This window comes from Mirounga leonina, unplaced genomic scaffold (assembly GCF_011800145.1).
Source record: "Mirounga leonina isolate KUSES-001 unplaced genomic scaffold, KU_Mleo_1.0 Mir_180, whole genome shotgun sequence".
Classification (NCBI taxonomy): Eukaryota; Metazoa; Chordata; class Mammalia; order Carnivora; family Phocidae; genus Mirounga; species Mirounga leonina.
This window is the reverse complement of record NW_023270469.1, coordinates 1145642-1163755: the sequence shown is the minus strand read 5'-3', so window position 1 is coordinate 1163755 and position 18114 is coordinate 1145642. Positions and strand designations below refer to the sequence as shown.

The window sequence follows — 18114 nt, the reverse complement described above, 5'->3', positions numbered from 1 at the left end:
TTCATCACTTCCATAGAACACCCAGTGTCATCCTAACAGGTGCCCTCCTTAACGCCCATCCCCCATCAAGCCCGTCCCCCACCTTCTCCCCTCCAGCAACCCTCAGTTCTCTATCCTTATGAGTCTCCCATGGTTTCTCTCCCTTTCTGATTTCGTCTTATTTTATTTTTCCCTCCCTTCCCTTATGGTCCTGTGTTTTGTTTCTTAAATTCCACATGCAAGTGGAATCATGATAATTGTCTTTCTTTGATTGACTTATTTCACTTAGCATAATACCCAGGCACCCCAAATGTGTAGATATTTAACAGTGTTTGTTCTTCCAATCCATGAGCATGGAACATTTTTCCATTTCTTTATGTCCTCTTGAGAGTGTTGTGAAATTTTCCTCAAATACGTTCTGCTCGTTTCTGGTTAAATGAACTTTGTTCCTCAGTATTTTTGTTTCTTGCTTACTGTTGTAAATGCAGACCACTCTCTCTCCCAAGCGGTGAGTATTTGGTCTCGGTCTGCCCCGCTGGGTTCTTCTGGCTGCTTGGAGTGGCTTTACTGTGCCTCAGTTTCCAGGTGTAGATCTTTTTCCTTTTCGCCCAGTCTCTGGCCTCCTGGTTGTGGCTGGGCCTCTGTCCCACCAGTGGGTGCTCCTGGAGGCCGTGGCCTCCTCGCATTGGCCTGGCCTTACAGAAACGCCCCTCTGTGCCCATGGCTTCAGTCCCACAGTGCACACATATGTGTGGTCACATTAGGAAAGCGCCACCTCCACTTCCCTTCCGTTTTGTCACCAGGAGTGGGTACTCTTGTCCCAGACATTGCCACCATCTGTGGTTCCAGTCCTGTGATTTTTCTCTCTAGGTTTGTCATGAATCTCCTCGTATTGGTCCAACCTTGCACTCCTGGAAGAAATCCCGCTGAGTCATGGTGTCTGTTTTCATAACGTGGTGTCAGATTCTGTTTGCTAACATTTTATGTAATGTTTTTGCATTAATATTCCCAAGTGGCAAGATTTACTTTTCCCGGGCTCTGTTTTCAGACTAGAGCCTTATGCAGACCCGTATTACGACTATGAAATCGAGCGTTTCTGGCGTGGCGGGCAGTACGAGAACTTCCGGGTGCAGTATACGGAGACGGAGCCGTACCATAATTACCGGGTAAGTGGGATGCAGGTGTGCACATCTGAGCTCACTGGGCAATTCCTTAAAATGATCCCCTTTTTATTTTATAGGACTTCATACGGTCTTAGTCCTGTGTTGGCAGTGTGTCAGTTTCAAGCCTAAATTAACTGCGGAGAACAGTTCAGATCCACAGATTGAATTGGTGGTGGTTTGAACAGAGACTTCCTTTAATTTACCTGTAGTCCTGCTGTGTTTTTTTTAAAACTTAGGTTTGCCGATTGGGTTATTAATATTAATATAAGCTTGCATGGGAGTGTGTTCCACCCTCCTGAACAAATTCCTCCTTCAGACTTCTTAGTAATACCGTTTATAATTGTGCTGTCCCCCTCCATTTTCATAACCTGGGCCTCTCCCCAGCTGTGCCACGGTGGCCTCCTGGAGGACTATTCTGTATTGGTATTTTTCGATGAACGAACATGTTTCAGTGTTTTGAGTCCCTCATGTTTTCAGAGCGGTGGGGAACCTGCCGCTAAGAAAAGGTCTGGTGGGAGCAGTGGGGCGGTCTTTGTCCTGTGACTTATATGACAGAGTTTTGAGTTTTCAGGACCAAAAGGAAGTGACTGCCCTGGGAACCCATGGGTGGTGGGACCATGGTTGACCATCCTGTGCCTCTCTCCCTGATAGAGCATCGGTGGGGCCAGGCTGCCGGGGTATGGGTGCCGCAAGCAACCTTTCCGTCACCTCTCTCCCCCACCATGTCCGAGGATGCGGGCCAGGGAAAGAGCAGGAACATGCTTCATTTCCCCACAAGGCCACCTGGAGCCTAAAACCCGTCTTCGTGCTGTGATTTGGGCTTTATTGTTTTACCTTTGAATATTAGTGGAAATGGAACGGATGAGTGCAGACTGGTTCAGAAAGATGTTCAAGGGTTGTGCATAGGAAAGCAAGGGCCACCACTTTGGAGCGCGCCCTCTGTACCAGGCTCCAGCGAGCAGAGTGCTTTGGTCCAAGCCCACGAGAGGCCTTGCCAGGTCGTGTCCACCCCTCACCGGAAGGGCTGAGGCGGGAGGCAGGTGGTGCTGAGCTGTTAGGTTGGGTCCCAAGCTGGCCTCTGGCTCGTGGCTTAACGCTGTTTTAAGGAGAAGCTTGGGAACAGAGTGGGCACTTGAGATCGTTCCCCGTGGCCTTCAGTGTGCCGCCTGCACTTGGTGCCAGGTGCCACCCAGCACGTGTGTTTGGCTTTAGGACCGGGAGCGCGAGCGGGAGCGGGAGAACCGACAGCGGGAGCGCGAGCGGGAGCGGGAGCGGGACCGAGAGCGGGAGCGCCGGCAGCGGGAGCGTGAGCGGGAACGCGAGCGGGAGCGTGACAAGGAGCGGCAGCGGAGGAAAGAGGAGTGGGAGAGAGAGCGAGCCAAGCGGGATGAGAAGGACCGACAGCACAGAGACCGCGACCGGGAGAAGGAGCGCGAGAAGGAGAAAGAGAAGCCGAAGCCCCGTTCCCCGCAGCCGCCAAGGTAGGCCATCCGCCGGCTGGGCTCTGGGATGGTGGCCCCGGGCCCGGAGAGGAGGGGGCTCGCCAGTTGGTCACAGGTCCTGTCTGCTTCCCATGGCCCGGTGCCTGCAGTCCCACAGTCGTGGCTGGGAAATGGTGTTTTGAGGGGCAGGTGCCACCCCGTCCTGTAGCGTGTGTGTTACGGTGGGAATGCGCACCAAGAGCTCCTTATCATCACCCTAAATCAGGGAAGTTGTGAATTCCCAGCCCCCCTGCTTTGGCAGAGGGGGTGGGAGGTTGCCGGCCAGCGGGTGGCGCTCTGGGGTCTCGTGCGGAGGGCAGGCCTCCGGTGAGCTGGCTGGCTGGGTGCTAGTGACGCTGCTGGGCTGCGTCCGGAGAGCTGCCCGGGTGACCACTGGGGTGGGCGCTGACCACAGGCAGCACAGAGGGGCCCAAGGGGCAGGGCAGGTTCTGGGCCTTCATACGGCACTTGTTGTTTAAAATACAGACAGGGGATGCCTGGGTGGCTCCGTCGGCTGAGCGTCCGACTTGTGATTTCAGCTCAGGTCGTGATCTCAGGGTCTCGGGATTGAGCCCTGCGTCAGGCTCCATGTTCAGTGTGGAGTCTCCTTGAGATTTTCTCTCCCTCTGCCCCTCCCATCACTTGCTCCCTCTCTTCCTCTCTCTCTCTCTCTAAAATAAGCCTTTTAAAAATAAACAAAATACGTGCATATGTATATTTGAGGGCTAGAGCAGGACAGGCGGTCCTCAGAAAATCATGGAATTGGAGGAAGCTTTGTCGGTGTGTTTACAGCCTCGTGAGATGAAGTCTGCATGTGCTGCGGCACCTCTGTTCAAAGTGGCCGGTCAGTGGTGCGGAGTGCGCTCCTCTGTGCCTCCAGCAGAACCTCGTACTCAGTATCCCCAAACGCCTCCCAGCCCCTGGCAGCCACTGGCCCACTCTCGGTCTCTCTAGGTTTCCTTACTCTGGACATTTCATGTAAATGGGATCACACAACATGTGGTCTCTCGTGATTGGCTCCTTTCCCTTGGCAAGATGCTTTCCGAAGTACACGTGTCCATACTTCACTCCCTTTTGTGGCTGAATAATATTACGTTGTGTGGATGTGTGCATACAACATCTTGTTCACCTGTTTATTGATGGACATTTAGGTTATTTCTACCTTTTGGCTATTGTGAGTATGAGCATTTGGGTACAAGTTTTTGCATGGAAATCGTTTTCATTTCCCTTGGGTATACACCTAGGCGTGGAATTGCTGGGTCATGTGATAACTATGTTTAACCGTTTGAGGAATTTCTAGAATCTTCCTACATAGCTGCATCAGTTTGCATTCCCACCAGAAACGTGTGAGGTTTCCAATTTCCTCCAGATTATTTTTTATTGCCCATCTTTTTTTATTATAGCTGTCCTACTGGGTATGAAATGGTAGCTCACCGTGGCTTGATTTTCATTTTCCTGAGCATCTTTTCATGTGCTTCTTGGTGTGTGTTCTTTAGAGAAACGTCTATTCAGATCCTTTGCCCACTTCTTTAGTTTATTATTTGTTCATGGTCTTTATTACTGAGTTGTATATATTCTAGGTACAAACCCCTTGTCAGATACCCAACTTGCACGTGCATGCCCCTCCCCATACTTTGCATTGTCGGTTTTGCTTTCTTGATGATGTCCTTTTTTTTCTTTTTTTTTTTTTGAGCGAAAGCCTCTTATTTTATATTCCAGCTTTATTAGATGCACTTGACACGTAACGTTGTACAAACCTAAAATGTACAGTGTGATGAGTGGATAGGCATAGTGCTGCCGAATGGTCTCCGCGGTGAGTCACCACCAGCATCGCCTCACGGAACTGCCTCCTCCGTGTGTGGCGAGAACATTTAAGATCGACTCTCTCAGCGGCTTTCCGGTACTCAAGACAGAATTGCTCGCCCAGCCCCCGTGGTGTACACGAGATCCCCAGAACTTCCTCACCTTATAACTGGAAAGGTGTGCTGTCTGACAAGCAGCTCCCCATTTCCGGCACCCCGGCACTTGGCCGCCACCATTCTGCTCTCCGTCTCTCTGAGTTCCGCTCAGATTCCACATGGAAGTGAGCATGTACAGGGAGAATAGAGAGTCTTTCTTCGTCTGACTTACTTCAGTTAGCCTTGTTTCTCAGGGCCCGTCCGGGTCCTCACAAATGGCAGGATGTCCTCCTTTTTATGGCTGAGTAATAGTCCGTTGTGCGGCTCACCCCCGAATCCTCCGTCCGTTCCCCTGCCCATGTGCTCCCGTTGAGAAGAAGGCTGAGGAGGGCAGCGGAGCGCAGGCGGCTCTTGTTCTCATTTCCTTCAGACACTCACCCAGAAGTGTGCTGGGTCACACAGTAGTTCTCGTGCCTGAGGCTTCCCTCTCCTCACCCTCACCGACACTGTTACCAGTTCAGCTTTGGATGACCGCCTTTGGAAGAGGTGGGACGCGATACCTCCTCGTGGGCTTGATCCGCACATCCCTGATAATTAGTGGTGGTGAAGCATCTTGTCGTGTACCTGTTGGCCATCTGGATGTCCTCTTTTGGAAAATGTCTGGTCAGGAAATTGCCCATTTTTAAATTGGATTGCTTTTGGCAGTTGAGTTGTACAAATCTCTTACATATTTTGTGTGTTAACCCCTTATCAGGTGGATGGTTTGCAAATATTTTTTCTCATTCGGTAGGTTGTCTTTTCATTTTACTATTATTTTCTTCTGTGCAAAAGCTTTTTAGTTGAATGTGGTCCCGCTTATTAATTTATTTTTCCATTTCCAAATATGTATTGTGTATTTAAATTCAATTAATTAACATATAGTGTATTATGAGTTTCAGGGGTAGAGTTCAGGGATGGGCACTTATTTACTTTTGGTCTTGTTTCCTGTGCTGTTGGTGTCCTGATCAGACAGTCGTTACTGAGACCCGTGTCAAGGAGCTTTGTTCTGTGTTTTCTTCTGGGAACTTTATGGCTTCAGGTCTTCCATCATTTCTAGTCTTTAATCCACCTAGAGTTAGTTTTTGTGCACAGTGTGAGATGGGGTCCAGTTGCATTCTGCTGCCTGTGTCTGTCCAGTGTTCCCAAGACCATTTATCCTTTCCCGATTGTATATTCTTGCCTTCTTTGTTGTGATTGACCATACATGTGTGGATTTATTTCTGGGCTTTCAGTTCTGTTCCGTTGATCCGTGTCTGTTTTGGTTTTTTGTTTTTTGGGTTTTTTTAAGTAATCTCTGCACCCAACATGGGGCTTGAACTCACGACCCTGAGATCAAGAGTCCTACGCTCTGTTGACCGAGCCAGCCAGGCGCCCTGATCTGTGTCCGTTTTTACGCCAATACCATACACTTTTGACAACTAAAACTTCGTGATATAGTTTGAAATCAGGAAGTGTGATGCCTCCAGCTTTGTTCTTGCTCAGGGTTGCTGTGGCTGTTTGGGGTCTGTTGTGGGTCCGTATAAATTGTATGATTGTTGTTTCTATTTCTGATGAAAAATACCATTGGAATTTTGATAGGGATTGCATTGAATCTGTAGGTGGCTTTGGGTACTAGGGACATTTTTATAGTATCATTTCTTCCAGTCTGTGAACATGGGATATATTTCCCTTTATTTGTGTGGTCTTCAGTTTCTTTCATTAATTTCTTATAATTTTCAGTGTATAGCTCTTTTACCCCCTTGGCTCAATTTATTTCTAGGTATTTTACTATTTTTTTAAGATTTTTATTTATGTATTTGAAAACAAGAGACCGAGAGCATGAGTAGGGACGGGGAGGGACAGAGGGAGAGGGAGAGGCAGAGTCCCCGCGGAGCAGGGAGCCCGGTGTGGGACTCGATCCCAGGACCCTGGGATCATGACCTGAGCCGAAGGCAGACGCTGAACCATCTGAGCCACCCAGGCGCCCCAAAGTAATGTTTTTAAAGGATATTCAGAGTGAATCACATATTCTGGGTGTACTGAAGCCGTTCATTCTTGAAGAGGCTGCTCTGATGACTCTGTGTGTTGCAGTAATCACTCTTTACGCTCTCTTGAAATTTAAAACTTCATTTGAATGGCAGAGCTTGATTTTGATCTTCCTGTTGTTGGTCCACTGAAGCCCCGTTTTGATAGAAGCCCTTTTCCCGGAGATGCGCAGTTTCCAGTGTGGACTCGGTGGTGGGGCTGTGGCCTCTCTGGGAGCATTGCTGGAACAGGAGGCCCAGCTCCCTCTGCTCACCCCACCTGCTTTGTCGTTCCTCCAGCCTGCGCTCCAGCCGTCCTCTGCCCCTGCTGGCCCTCCTTGTCTCCGGGACTTTGCTCAGATCTTGCCGGTCCGAGAGGCCTTCCCGCTCACTCCTGTCTTCCCACCCTGCTCGATAGCTCCTCGTGGCTCTTATCACTCCCTGATGTCACACATTACCGTCCACGTATGTGTGACCACCTGTTGTCTTCTGTAGTGCAGTCCCCTGCAGGGCACTGCGGCGTCAGGCCTCATCTCAGGGCCCGGCACAGAGCTGGAGCCCCCAGACCCTTGGTGGTACTGTAAATGAGTTTTGGGTTTGGTAGTAGCCTCCAGTTTTACTTTTTCTGTCATAGCACATGTTGTAGGATTGATGAAATTGCAGACTGAGTTCTGCAGACAGAACTCACTCACTCTGCTTTCCAGATTCCTAAAACAGCTGTTTTCATGCATATCCAGACGCCTGGTTTTGGAAGGAGAGACACAGGAGAGATGGGCAGATGATGTCTAGGATGTCGCTCTGCCCCTGTAACTCTGTGGATTCCCGAATCACATCAGCCGGTCCACTCCAGTGGTTTGATGACTTATGAGCATATTTACTCATACTTGCTCTGGCCGCAGACCGCCTTCCCCCTCTCCTGTTCACGGGTCCTGCTTGTTTCCAAGAAGCCAGGTAGCTCCAAGTCAAGTGTCTGTATTTCCAGCTCAGGGACATTCTTAGACACCTGAGTGTGCTTTTAGAGAGAGCCTGTTGGAGGGAGCACAGCTGCATTGGTGGCTGTGTCCGTCTGTGCTTGTTGCTAACTCATGGGACAGACGTCCCCAGTGCTGCTGACCCCTCCAGAGCGGAGTGTCCCCGGGAACCCAAGAAGACCGCTCGCAAGGCAGGAGCGGTCATAGGCTTAGCCGCCAAGCGCTAGATCCCTCTGAGGAACAGCCTCCACACCCTACATTTGCACAACTGTGGACCTTCGGGTGAGGGACGACGTCAGTGAGAACACCGCTGAGCCATCGGGGCGGGTTCAGGAGGCTTGACTAAGTGGACTCTTCCTGAAATGAGGTGCAGCTTTCTCACCAAACTGGGCAGGCCTGCTCTCCACTGGTGTCTGTTTCCTTTTGCTAGGCTCACATCTTCCTCCTTTTTCTTCCCTGGACCCTCCTTCACGCTCCTGTGGGCAGAGGCAGGCATACCCTGTCACTTGGTCTGGATTCAGCCTGTCTCAGTGGTGCCAGGGAGTCTGGAACCCCATCTGTATCACCCTGGCTGGAAGCCCAGGGGCCCTGCTGCCGGCGTGAAGGGCTAGGGTTTCCCCGGAGCAGAGTTTCCAGCACGGTCCTCCTGCTTCCTTTTCCTTGGAGAAGCCGGAGCTGACGCGACCACTTCAGGAGGTGGCTGAATTTCCCTGCAGTAATACGTTTGTGTGAGCTCCCTTTTTTAGGTGAGTTTACTTACTTACCTAGGACAGGTTGGGAGTTTTACATCAACAGCTGGATACAAAGAACTTTTCTCGCCTAAAGTAGGAGACAGCCATGACTGCATTCAGAGCGGAGTAGGAAGCTTTCGTCTTAGCTAGTGCACGAGGGACTCAGTGGGGTCGAATCTGCCCGGGAATGCGCCTTGCAGAGTCCAGCGGGCACACATGGGAGTCGGTGATGATGAACTCGGTGTGGTTTGTCTGCGACCAGCAAGAGCTCTTGAAACCCAGACCGCCCATTCCCCGGGGGGACAGACACAGTGGGGCGAGGTGCGGCGAGGACTGGCGCTGTGTGCCAGCAGGGTGCCGGGCTCCCTGTGTCTTAGCCGCCCCCCGCCATCAGCCCTCTCCTGCCCTTCTCCCCCCGCCCCGCCCGAGCTGGGCCGCTCTCACGCGGCTGCTTGGTGAGCGGTCTTCCGTGGAACATCTCCGTCGGGGGTTTCTGACCAGCTTTCCTCTAGAGCTCAGAGGCTCGATGCAGGGTCGCTGTGTGGAGAGACGTGTCTCTCTCTCCATTTAGGTTTACCCTCTGGAATTAGGCCTTTGGAGAGCCCTTGCCCGCTCCTGTATCTGGGCTGCTTTTAGACTTGAGCAGAACCTTGCAAGCAACTCTGTAGAAGGCATCTGTGTAAGTAGAGGGAAATCCCTTTTGTGAAACCTCCTAATCTTTATCGCCAAGCCATTGGGTGTGCTGCACGGGTGGAGCTGAGGTGGGTAATTAGGATGTTCCTTGGCATACACAAACTAATTTCATCCTAGATAAAGATAATAATTGGGCTCTTCCTGGAGGGATTGCCCAGACCGCCTGTCATCTCAAAAGCTGCTCGCTCAACTGAGTTCAGATGCACGGGTGAGGTTTGGCGCCCCTTGGGGCTGAAAGGGCAGGCTCCTTGCCTCCCGGGGAGCTTTTCTCCAATCTCACGAGGGAGCCCTGTTCCGGCCCGGCTGCTTTGCGCTCCCTGAAGGCCGCCGGCTCCTGCGAGGGCTCCTTGTCTTGGGACCCCAGCGGCCTGCATGCAGCCTGTCAGCATCCAGTGTGGGGCACGCCGGGGGCCCTGGGGGCTTGGCAGTGGGCAGGCGCTCACAGCCTTCTTCACAGGGGACCCTGAGCCCCTCACAGGGGCCCACGGCTCTGGACTCGCCCTCTGAGGCTGGGACGTGCCAAGGCAAGGGAGCTGGATTTGTAGCTACATGGGCTGCGCTTGGACCGCTGCCCTGGGCGTCTCTGTCCACCTCAGGCTCACCGTCACCTATCCGAGGCTGCGTGGCCTTCTGCCGTCCTAGAGAGAAGGCGACCTCACTCCGGTCGGCTGTCTTCTTGGCAAAAACTACACATTGGGTTTCTCTCTGCTTTGGGTGACTCCCCCTCCTGGTTCCCTGAGCGCACCTCTCCCCTCCAGCTTCCTGTCCCCCTCGCCTCGGCAGCATGGTTCCTCAGTGCCTCCCACAGCTGACGTGCTGCAGTTTGCCGGGTTCATGAATTTGAACATTACAAGTTGTCGCTCACACGGCCCTAGCCCAATGTGGTGGTGTCACACACCTTTGCTGCCCCTGAGTGTGTCCGGTGGCCGGGAGATGGCAGGTCGCCCCGGCCTCCCACTCTGCTCCCAGCTGCGTGACGTTCCGTGCTTCCTGATGAGCCAGGCGCTCAGAGATTGCTCAGCGTTGGTTCCCTGGCACTTAGGCTGGGCTTTAAAACAGTCACTGATCTTCTGTTAGGGCAAAAGGCACTCGCCTGGAGATGTAATAAATCTCAGTTCACTGTGCTGACCTCTCGTCTGTCCTGGGCACGGCTGAACTGCCTGCCTCCGAGAAAGTCATTGTGCCGGGGCATTTTTAAGCTACTGAATGATGCAGAAGTTGCCCAACTGAGAAAGACAAAAAGGCAGGTAATAGCATTCTCCTATGTATTGAGATCTAAGCCTGGACCTCTGGTGGCGATGGGAGTTGGAGAGATACGGGTGGACACAGATGGCGGCTCTGAGGTCGAAGGACTTGCTGCTGAGCCTCTTGGAGCACGACCTGCCCCCATTGGGAGCTTTTGGGTCCTCACAGGGGAGGCTGCGGGGGCAGGAGCCGTAAGGAGCCTCAGGCAACGTCAGGGGCCTTGCAGCGGTTAGAACATCTGTGTGAATGCCGCTTGCCGAGCGCTTGAAACAGTAGACTTTTTTTCTTTCTGTTCACCCAGAAATTAAAGTGGAAATGGGTGGGAGCGTGCGTGTCCCCTCTGCTGGCAATCACGTTTCTCTCGGGTTTACTTGTTCCTCATTAAGTTCAAGGATGTTTTCACAACTGGAGGGTGGAAGTGATGGGTCTGTCGCCACGTGCCCGCTCACTAGGGAAAGCCTGTCTGTTCCGCCCCCCCACCCCCCACCCCGGGGAGGACTGTCCACGGCAGTGACCGGCCCCTGGAATTATCAGGGTTCCGGGGCGCTGCTGCGTGCCTCACTGACGGGGCGTGCATTGGCTGGTGTCACAGGCTTCCGTCAGGGCCTGTGGGGACACCAAGCTGAGAACCGTGAACAGGAGATCTAAACTCTCACACATCTTAACTTGTGTGTGCATCCCTAAGAGAGGGGCAGACAGCCTGGCGGAGGCTGGAGGGGTTGTAGCCCGCTGGGATGGGTCATAACTCATGATAGTCCGAGACTGGGAAGAAGTGGGATTCCCATGCAAGGTGGGCGTTCCAGAGGGAGGGATGCCTTGGCAGCGCTCGGAGTCTCTGCACTGGCAGGTGTACCCCCCCCACACACACACACTGGCAGGCATCGTGCTGGGCAGGAAGGGGTGCAGCCAGCAGGGTATATTTGGGGGCCCACCCAGAAGTCCAGGGAAGGGGTGTGACAGCCCCCAGCCGCAAGGACCCCCGTGGGTGGTTTCTGCCCAGGGTTAGGGGAGGTGATCACAGCGCAGGCTTCCATCGAAGGCCCCACAGAGGCTTCCAGAATACAGTCGAGGCAAAACTCTCCCGTGAGGAGCACCTGGGCGGCTCAGTCAGTTAAGCGTCTGCCTTCGGCTCGTGTCGTGGTCCCGGGGTCCTGGGATCGAGCCCCGCATCGGGCTCCCTGCTCCGCGGGGGGCCTGCTTCTCCCTCTCCCTCTGCTTCTCCCCCTGCTCATATTCTCTCTATCTCTCTCTATCTCTGTATCTCGAATGAATAAATTTAAAAAAAAACTTAAAAAAAAATAAAAATAAATAAAAAACTCTCCCGTGAAAGGTGCTGTGACGTGAGTGTGAACAAGTGTAGTCACTTCTAATTCCCTTTTCCTGGATCTTTATTAGATGCCAGCCTTTTTGATTTTAGAAGAACACCTTTATGTTTTCACTCTTGTTTCACCTTTGACCTCAAACTTGGCAGCCGCTCCGCTCGGAGTTTCCAAGCACCTTGGGGTTGCTGCCTTACGTAGCTGGCACCTCACGCCTCCGTCTGATGTGACATGCGAGGCGTGTCATGCATCGTCCCGGCCCCTTTGTTGTGTTTGGTTCTGCCATTTGTGTTTGGCAGGCCTCGCACTGACCTTTGCTCCCGGAGTCTCTCCCGAGGCCTTGAACAGAGCGTCAGAGCCTGGACGATAAGGTTGTGCTGTCGCGCTGGGAAGGCCCCTTCCTCCGCGGACTAGGCCTGTTCCCCTCCCTGGTGAGAGGGTTTTATGCAAATGCCGGCCCGACCACAGCTCCAGACTGCGGCCCTCCCTTGCCAGCAGCCTTGCCTTCCCCTGCATCTCTAGGCTGTTCAGCCGCTAACCTGCCCGCAGCGGGAGGGGGGGGCGCGGCGGCTCCGTGTCGTCTTGGTGCAGTGTTTGCCAGTTTGTCGGCCTCCAGGGCCTGGCGTCTCCCCGAAAGCAGCGGTAGAGCCATGGGCCGGGGGCACCCGCGTGACGCCAGCCCGGCCGCCTCCAGGTCCTAGGCTCCGGGGCAGGGGTGCGGCCTCCCAGGGTTTCAGAGCACAGCCACGCCGGCCCTGCTCCCTTACGGACTGGGTCGTGTTCAACTTACTGACCCGCGCAAAGCGACTTCTCTCCTGTCCCTGCTGGTGTGGGGCTGAGAGGCAGCTGAGGGTTGGCATCAGCGGCCGTACAAGCCGCTTGGGCACCGTGGCAGCGCCGGTCGGAGCCCCGGAGCTTCGTCCTTCTTCGGACCAAGTATGTAAAATTCCTGAGCGTGTGTGCTAGTGAACATAGCAGAAGATCTCTGCAGAAGGAGAAACATTTTTTAAATAACATTTGGGGTTTTCTGTAATAGATATAAAACGTGATGGTGTAGGAAAGTTTGGAAAACTTTATAAAGAACGAAAAAAATAGTGAAGAAGGACGGACCATGTGCTGTGTGGCTGCCATCACCCCTGGCCCCACGTGCCCACCTGCTTGGGAGCCCAGGGGCACGCCTCATCCTGCTGTCGCCCACCCTCCCCAGTGTCCCGGGCACATTTCCCAACGGGGTTTCCCGTGAGCTCTTTATTGGGTGTCCATTCGGTCATTTTCTCGTTTTGTGTCCAAGTCTAAAACTGTTTCTCCCTGGTTTGGGTCCCCAAATATGTGGCCCAGCTCAGCTCATTTGAGTCTGGTGGTCTGCAGAAGGGACCCCTCACCCAGTGTGCGCCCGAAACCACTTCATTCTTGTACCAGCTGCATGGTTTCCTGTATCCAGGTCCCATGTACGCTATTGATATTTTTGATATTTTTACTTTCTGAGCTTAAATACATTTTAAGAGGAAACTACCTCATTTCCATAAAAAAGCCAGATCATTTGTCCTAGTGAGTCACTGTAGAAATTAAGTCAAAAATGAAAATCGCTATCTATGTACAAATTAAAATCAGGACGCTCATTTGCCATAATTCGGGGATCCCTTGTTTCACGGGGTCACTACCAGGCCTGGTACCGGCCCTGGAGAGGGAAGGTGGCTGGTGGCTCAGTGTGCGTGGACTGGCGGCCCCTCTGGGCCCCGTGCCAGCAGTGGTGAAAGGGCAACTCACCATGAAGCCCATAGTGTCACCCCCAGAGTGCGTGAAGGAGTCTCCCTGCGGGGGAAACGTTGACTTTCAAAGATGGAGGCAGCCTGCTTTGGCCACCTCTCTGCAGCCTCCGCGGATTTCTTTTCCGTGCTGTGATGGGGACAGCGCTCTGTCCTTTGTCCCCCTGCCTGCACCCGGAGCTCCCAGTACAGTTAACAGTGACATGAGGAGTCTGTCCCTTGCTTTCCATTTGCTCTGCTGCCTTGTCAGAGGGGCTCCAGACTGGCAGAGGTGGGCCATTCTGATGACTAACGAAAACCTGGTGAAGAATCCCACACCAGCGTTTTTAGGAGGAGAATAACGCAGGCCGTAGAAAGGTGACGGCAGCTCCGGGCTGGCCTGGGACCGGCTGGAATTGACGAGTTTCACTTCCTTCCGGGATTACTTTTCCAGGAGGACATGCTTATGAGCTTATGTGGCAATCACTCTTGGGGTTTAGAGCCGGCATAACAGGGATTTTATGCTTCAATTTAGTGTGTCCTTTGGGCATTTTTAAAATGTTTTATTTAAATTCAGTTAGTCACCATATAGTAGATCATTAGTTTCAGACGTAGTGTTCAGTAATTTATCAGCTGCATATAACACCCGTGCTCATTCCGTCACATGCCCTCCCTAATGCCCATCACCCAGTTACCCCATCCCCCACCCACCTCCCCTCCAGCAACCCTCAGTTTGTTGCTATAGTTAAGAGTGTCTTTTTTTTTTTTTTAAGATTTTATTTATTTATGTGACAGAGATCACAAGCAGGGGGAGCAGCAGAGGGAGAGGGAGAAGCAGGCTCCCCACTGAGCAGGGAGCCCCACGCGTGGGGCTTGATCCCGGGACCCAGGAATCATGACCTGAGCCGAAGGCAGACGCTTCACCCACTGAGCCAGCCAGGCGCCCCCCCGCTCAGGGCATTTTTTATGATGGAATATAAGTAGATGGTGGCCAAGGTGAAGCCCAGTGTCAACCGAGACACTCAGGTGCTGGTGGGGGAGAGTCCACAGCAGCTGGAAGTCGGCCCTGGAAAGGCAGGGCCTCTTAGGAAGAAAGCTCCTGTCCTTTGCTGGCCCGTATGAAAGCGGACATGGGTAAACGGCAGGGTAAATGGCTCCACGCCATTCCTACCGGAAGCCTGGTGGAGGCGGCGCGGGCTCTGCTGCTGCTGCTGGCCCCCGCAGGCCAGTGCACGCCGGGGGCCACCCGGGAGCCGCAGGGGTGGCCCGTGGGGACAATCCCCCCCCCCATGCTGTGCCCCACCTCGCGCTCCCAGCTGCGCCATGCGCTGCGGCCACAGATCCCAGGCACACCGACGAGTGCAGCTTTACAAAAAGAAAGGAAGGAAACTCCAGATGACCCAGAAGAAAAACGCAAGCATATACAGCTCAGGGCGAAGGCCTGCGTGGCGGACGCCGCCGCCAAACGCAGTCAAAAGCAGCCGGGGGCAGACGCAGGACAGGGAAGGGTTCCTCCGTACGTAAAGAGCTTCCTAGAAAAGTGGCCACGAGGGGGCTGCGCCACAGCCCGGGGCGGCCCTCCAGCCACAGCTGCCCCCGGAGGCGCCAGGAGCCCATCCCGTGTGTGCCGTTGCCGCAGTTGGGGCTTGATCTGGTGGCTTCCCTGGTGACACAGGACCCCAGGATTGTCGATGGGCGAAATGGGTGCCCTCGGGCTGCCAGTGGAGCGCACATTGCTTTCACTTTGGGGAGAGTGCTTGACAGCTTACAAGAACCTCTATAAAGTGTTCATTTCCTTTGACCCACTGATTCCATCTCTTAGGATTTTAGGTCTAGAAAACCTCGTCCCTAAAGATGTATATATAGGGGCGCCTGGGTGGCTCAGTCGTTAAGCGTCTACCTTCGGCTCAGGTCACGATCCCAGGGTCTTGGGATCGAGCCCCGCGTCGGGCTCCCTGCTCGGTGGAGAGTCTGCTTCTCCCTCTCCCTCTGCCTGCCTCTCTGCCTACTTGTGCTCTCTCTCTTTCTGTCTGTCAAATAAATAAATAAAATCTTTAAAAAAATAAAAAAGATGTATATATAGTAATTTTAGTGTTGTGGTTTCTTTTAGAGTTAGAAACAGCTAATAGTGTAGAAATGTTGAGATCGGGTAGCACTGGGGGTGGATTTTCACACGGTCCAGGAAGAGCACACCTGCAGGGGCGGATGCCACAGGGGAGATGCGGCCACCAGGCAGGTCGCAGCTGTGACTGCAGTGGGTATTGAGTGCACGCCTGAGTGTTCATCGCGGCAAATAGAATCCAGGTGGAAAGGAAATGCAGCGGTGCTAAATGTTGGCTATCTCGGGAGAACAAGATAACGGGATTTCTATTTACTTCCTTGTTTTACCTTTCTGTGTTTTCCAAAACTTTTCAATGAACTTTGTAACTGATTAAAAACGTATGTATCATGGGACCAGCAGCTACGTCTGTGTTAAATGACTGCTAGTTGTAAATAATGCAATATATGTTAAGAAAAAAAAAAAGAAGAAGGAGGTAGCAGGAGGGGAAGAATGAAGGGGGGGAAATCGGAGGGGTAGACGAACCATGAGAGACGATGGACTCTGAAAAACAAACTGAGGGTTCTAGAGGGGAGGGGGGTGGGAGGATGGGTTAGCCTGGTGGTGGGTACTGAGGAGGGCACATTCTGCATGGAGCACTGGGTGTTATGCACAAACAGTGAATCATGGAACACTTCATCTAAAACTAATGATGTAATGTATGGGAATAATATAAGAATAAAAAAATTAAAAAAAAAAATCCATAAGTGGAATACTACTCAACTATAGAAATTAACAAACTGTTAATACACACAACATGGATGAACCTCAAAATAATTACATTGAATAAAGAAATCAGACATAAAAGACTGAAAAAAAAATTACTGCTAGTTGTCTGGGATCCTACACTTTGGCTCCTTTTTAAGTGAGGATATTTGGGTTTGTAAGGTGTATCTGTGTCTCCACCCTGAGCTCCCGGACAGGGTGAACGGGCTCCCCCGTTGAGCACTCAGCTGCCTGGCTGCCTCCTACCCTGTTAAGGAGGCTCCTGGGTTCTCCTGCCAGTGGTCTGCTCGTCACCATAGAGCGCGGCTTTCACGTCTCAGCCGTAGCCGCGATGCACTCCTAGGTGACTGTTCTCTCCACCTGCAGTTACCACTGGTGCAGCCCCGCAGGGACCTGGGGGACAGGGCTCTTCAGTCCTGGCAGAGTCGCTCCCACTGGCACACTGGCCCTCAGTCCTGACGCTTGCGTTAGTGGCTGTCCCACGGAGCACCTCTGACCTCTCTGGGCCACTGTCTCCTCTTTCTGGGGCTTTGACCACAGTACGCTCTGTGTAAATCAAACCAGTCTCTTCAAACCTAAGTCAGAGAACAAAGGAACTGTTGAAGGCTCGGGTTTGATGATTCACGAAATTTCTAATGCACGTGAAAACAAAAGTATTTTTTTTTTTTCAAATTTTTATTTAAATTCTAGTTAGTTAACACACAATGTGATACTGGTTTCAGGAGTAGAATTTACCGATTTGTCACTTCCGTACAACACCCAATGCTACTTACCTCACGTGCCCTCCCCAATGTCCATCGCCCAGCCACCCCATCCCCCCACCCCCCTCCCCTCCAGCAACCCTCAGTTTGTTTCCTAGAGTTAAGAGTCTCTTATGGTATGCTTCATTCCCTTTTTCTCCCCCTTACCTTACGTTCATATGTTTTTTTCCTTAAATTCCACATGTGAGTGAAATCATATGATAATTGTCTTTCTCTGATTTAGTTCACTTGGCATAACACCCTCTGGTTCCGTCCACGTCGTTGCAAATGGCAAGATTTCATCCTTTTTGATGGCTGAGTAGTATTCCATTGTGTATATATGCACCACATCTTTATCCATTCACCTGTTGGTGGACATCTGGGCTCTTTCCATACTTTGGCTATTGTTGATAATGCTGCTATAAACATTGGGGTGCATGTGTCCCCTCGAATCTGTATTTTTTTATTCTTTGGGGTAAATACCCAGTAGTACAATTGCTGGGTCTTAGGGTAGCTCTATTTTCAACTTTTTGAGGAACCTCCATACTGTTTTCCAGAGTGGCTGCACCAGCTTGCATTCCCACCAACAGTGTAGGGGGGTTCCCCTTTCTCCGCATCCTCGCCAACACCGGTTGTTTCCTGACTTGTTGATTTTAGCCATTCTGACAGGTGTGAAGTGATATCTCACTGTGGTTTTTTGTTGGTTTTTGTTTTTTTGTTGTTTTTTTTTGCTTTTTAAGATTTTGTTTATTCGACAGAGAGAAACACAGCGAGAGAGGGAACACAAGCAGGGGGAGTGGGAGAGGGAGAAGCAGACTCCCCGCGGAGCAGGGAGCCCAATGCGGGGCTCGATCCCAGGACCCTGGGACCATGACCTGAGCCGAAGGCAGCCACTTAACTGACTGAGCCACCCAGGTGCCCTCAATGTGGTTTTGATTTGAATTTTTGTGAGGGCTAATGATGTTGAACATTTTTTCATGTGTCTGTTGGCCATTTGGATGTTTTCTTTGGAGAAATGTCTGCTCATGTCTTCTGCTCATTTCTTGACTAAATTATTTGTTCTTTGGGTATTGAGTTTGAGAAGTTCTTTACAGATTTTGGAAACTAGCCCTTTATCTGTAATGTTATTTGCAAATATCTGCTCCATTCTGTTGGTTATCTTTTGGTTTTGTTGACTGTTTCCTTTGCTGTGCAGAAGCTTTTTATCTTGATGAGGTCCCAGTAGTTCCTTTTTGCCTTTGTTTCCCTTGCCTTTGGTGATGTGTCTAGCAAGAAGTTGCTGC

At 52.0% G+C, this 18114-nt stretch overlaps 1 protein-coding gene across 3 annotated transcripts in view; it reads left to right on the top strand.

The window, feature by feature from the left end:
- ZC3H18 (zinc finger CCCH-type containing 18) overlaps window positions 1–18114 on the top strand; it is a 60546-nt gene that overhangs the window by 32478 nt on the left and 9954 nt on the right. For all 3 annotated transcript variants that reach the window (XM_035024624.1, XM_035024627.1, XM_035024625.1), the window contains 2 exons: window positions 1028–1145; window positions 2355–2623. In XM_035024624.1, the coding sequence (XP_034880515.1) occupies window positions 1028–1145; window positions 2355–2623 (387 nt within the window). The remainder of the gene's footprint in view (window positions 1–1027; window positions 1146–2354; window positions 2624–18114) is intronic.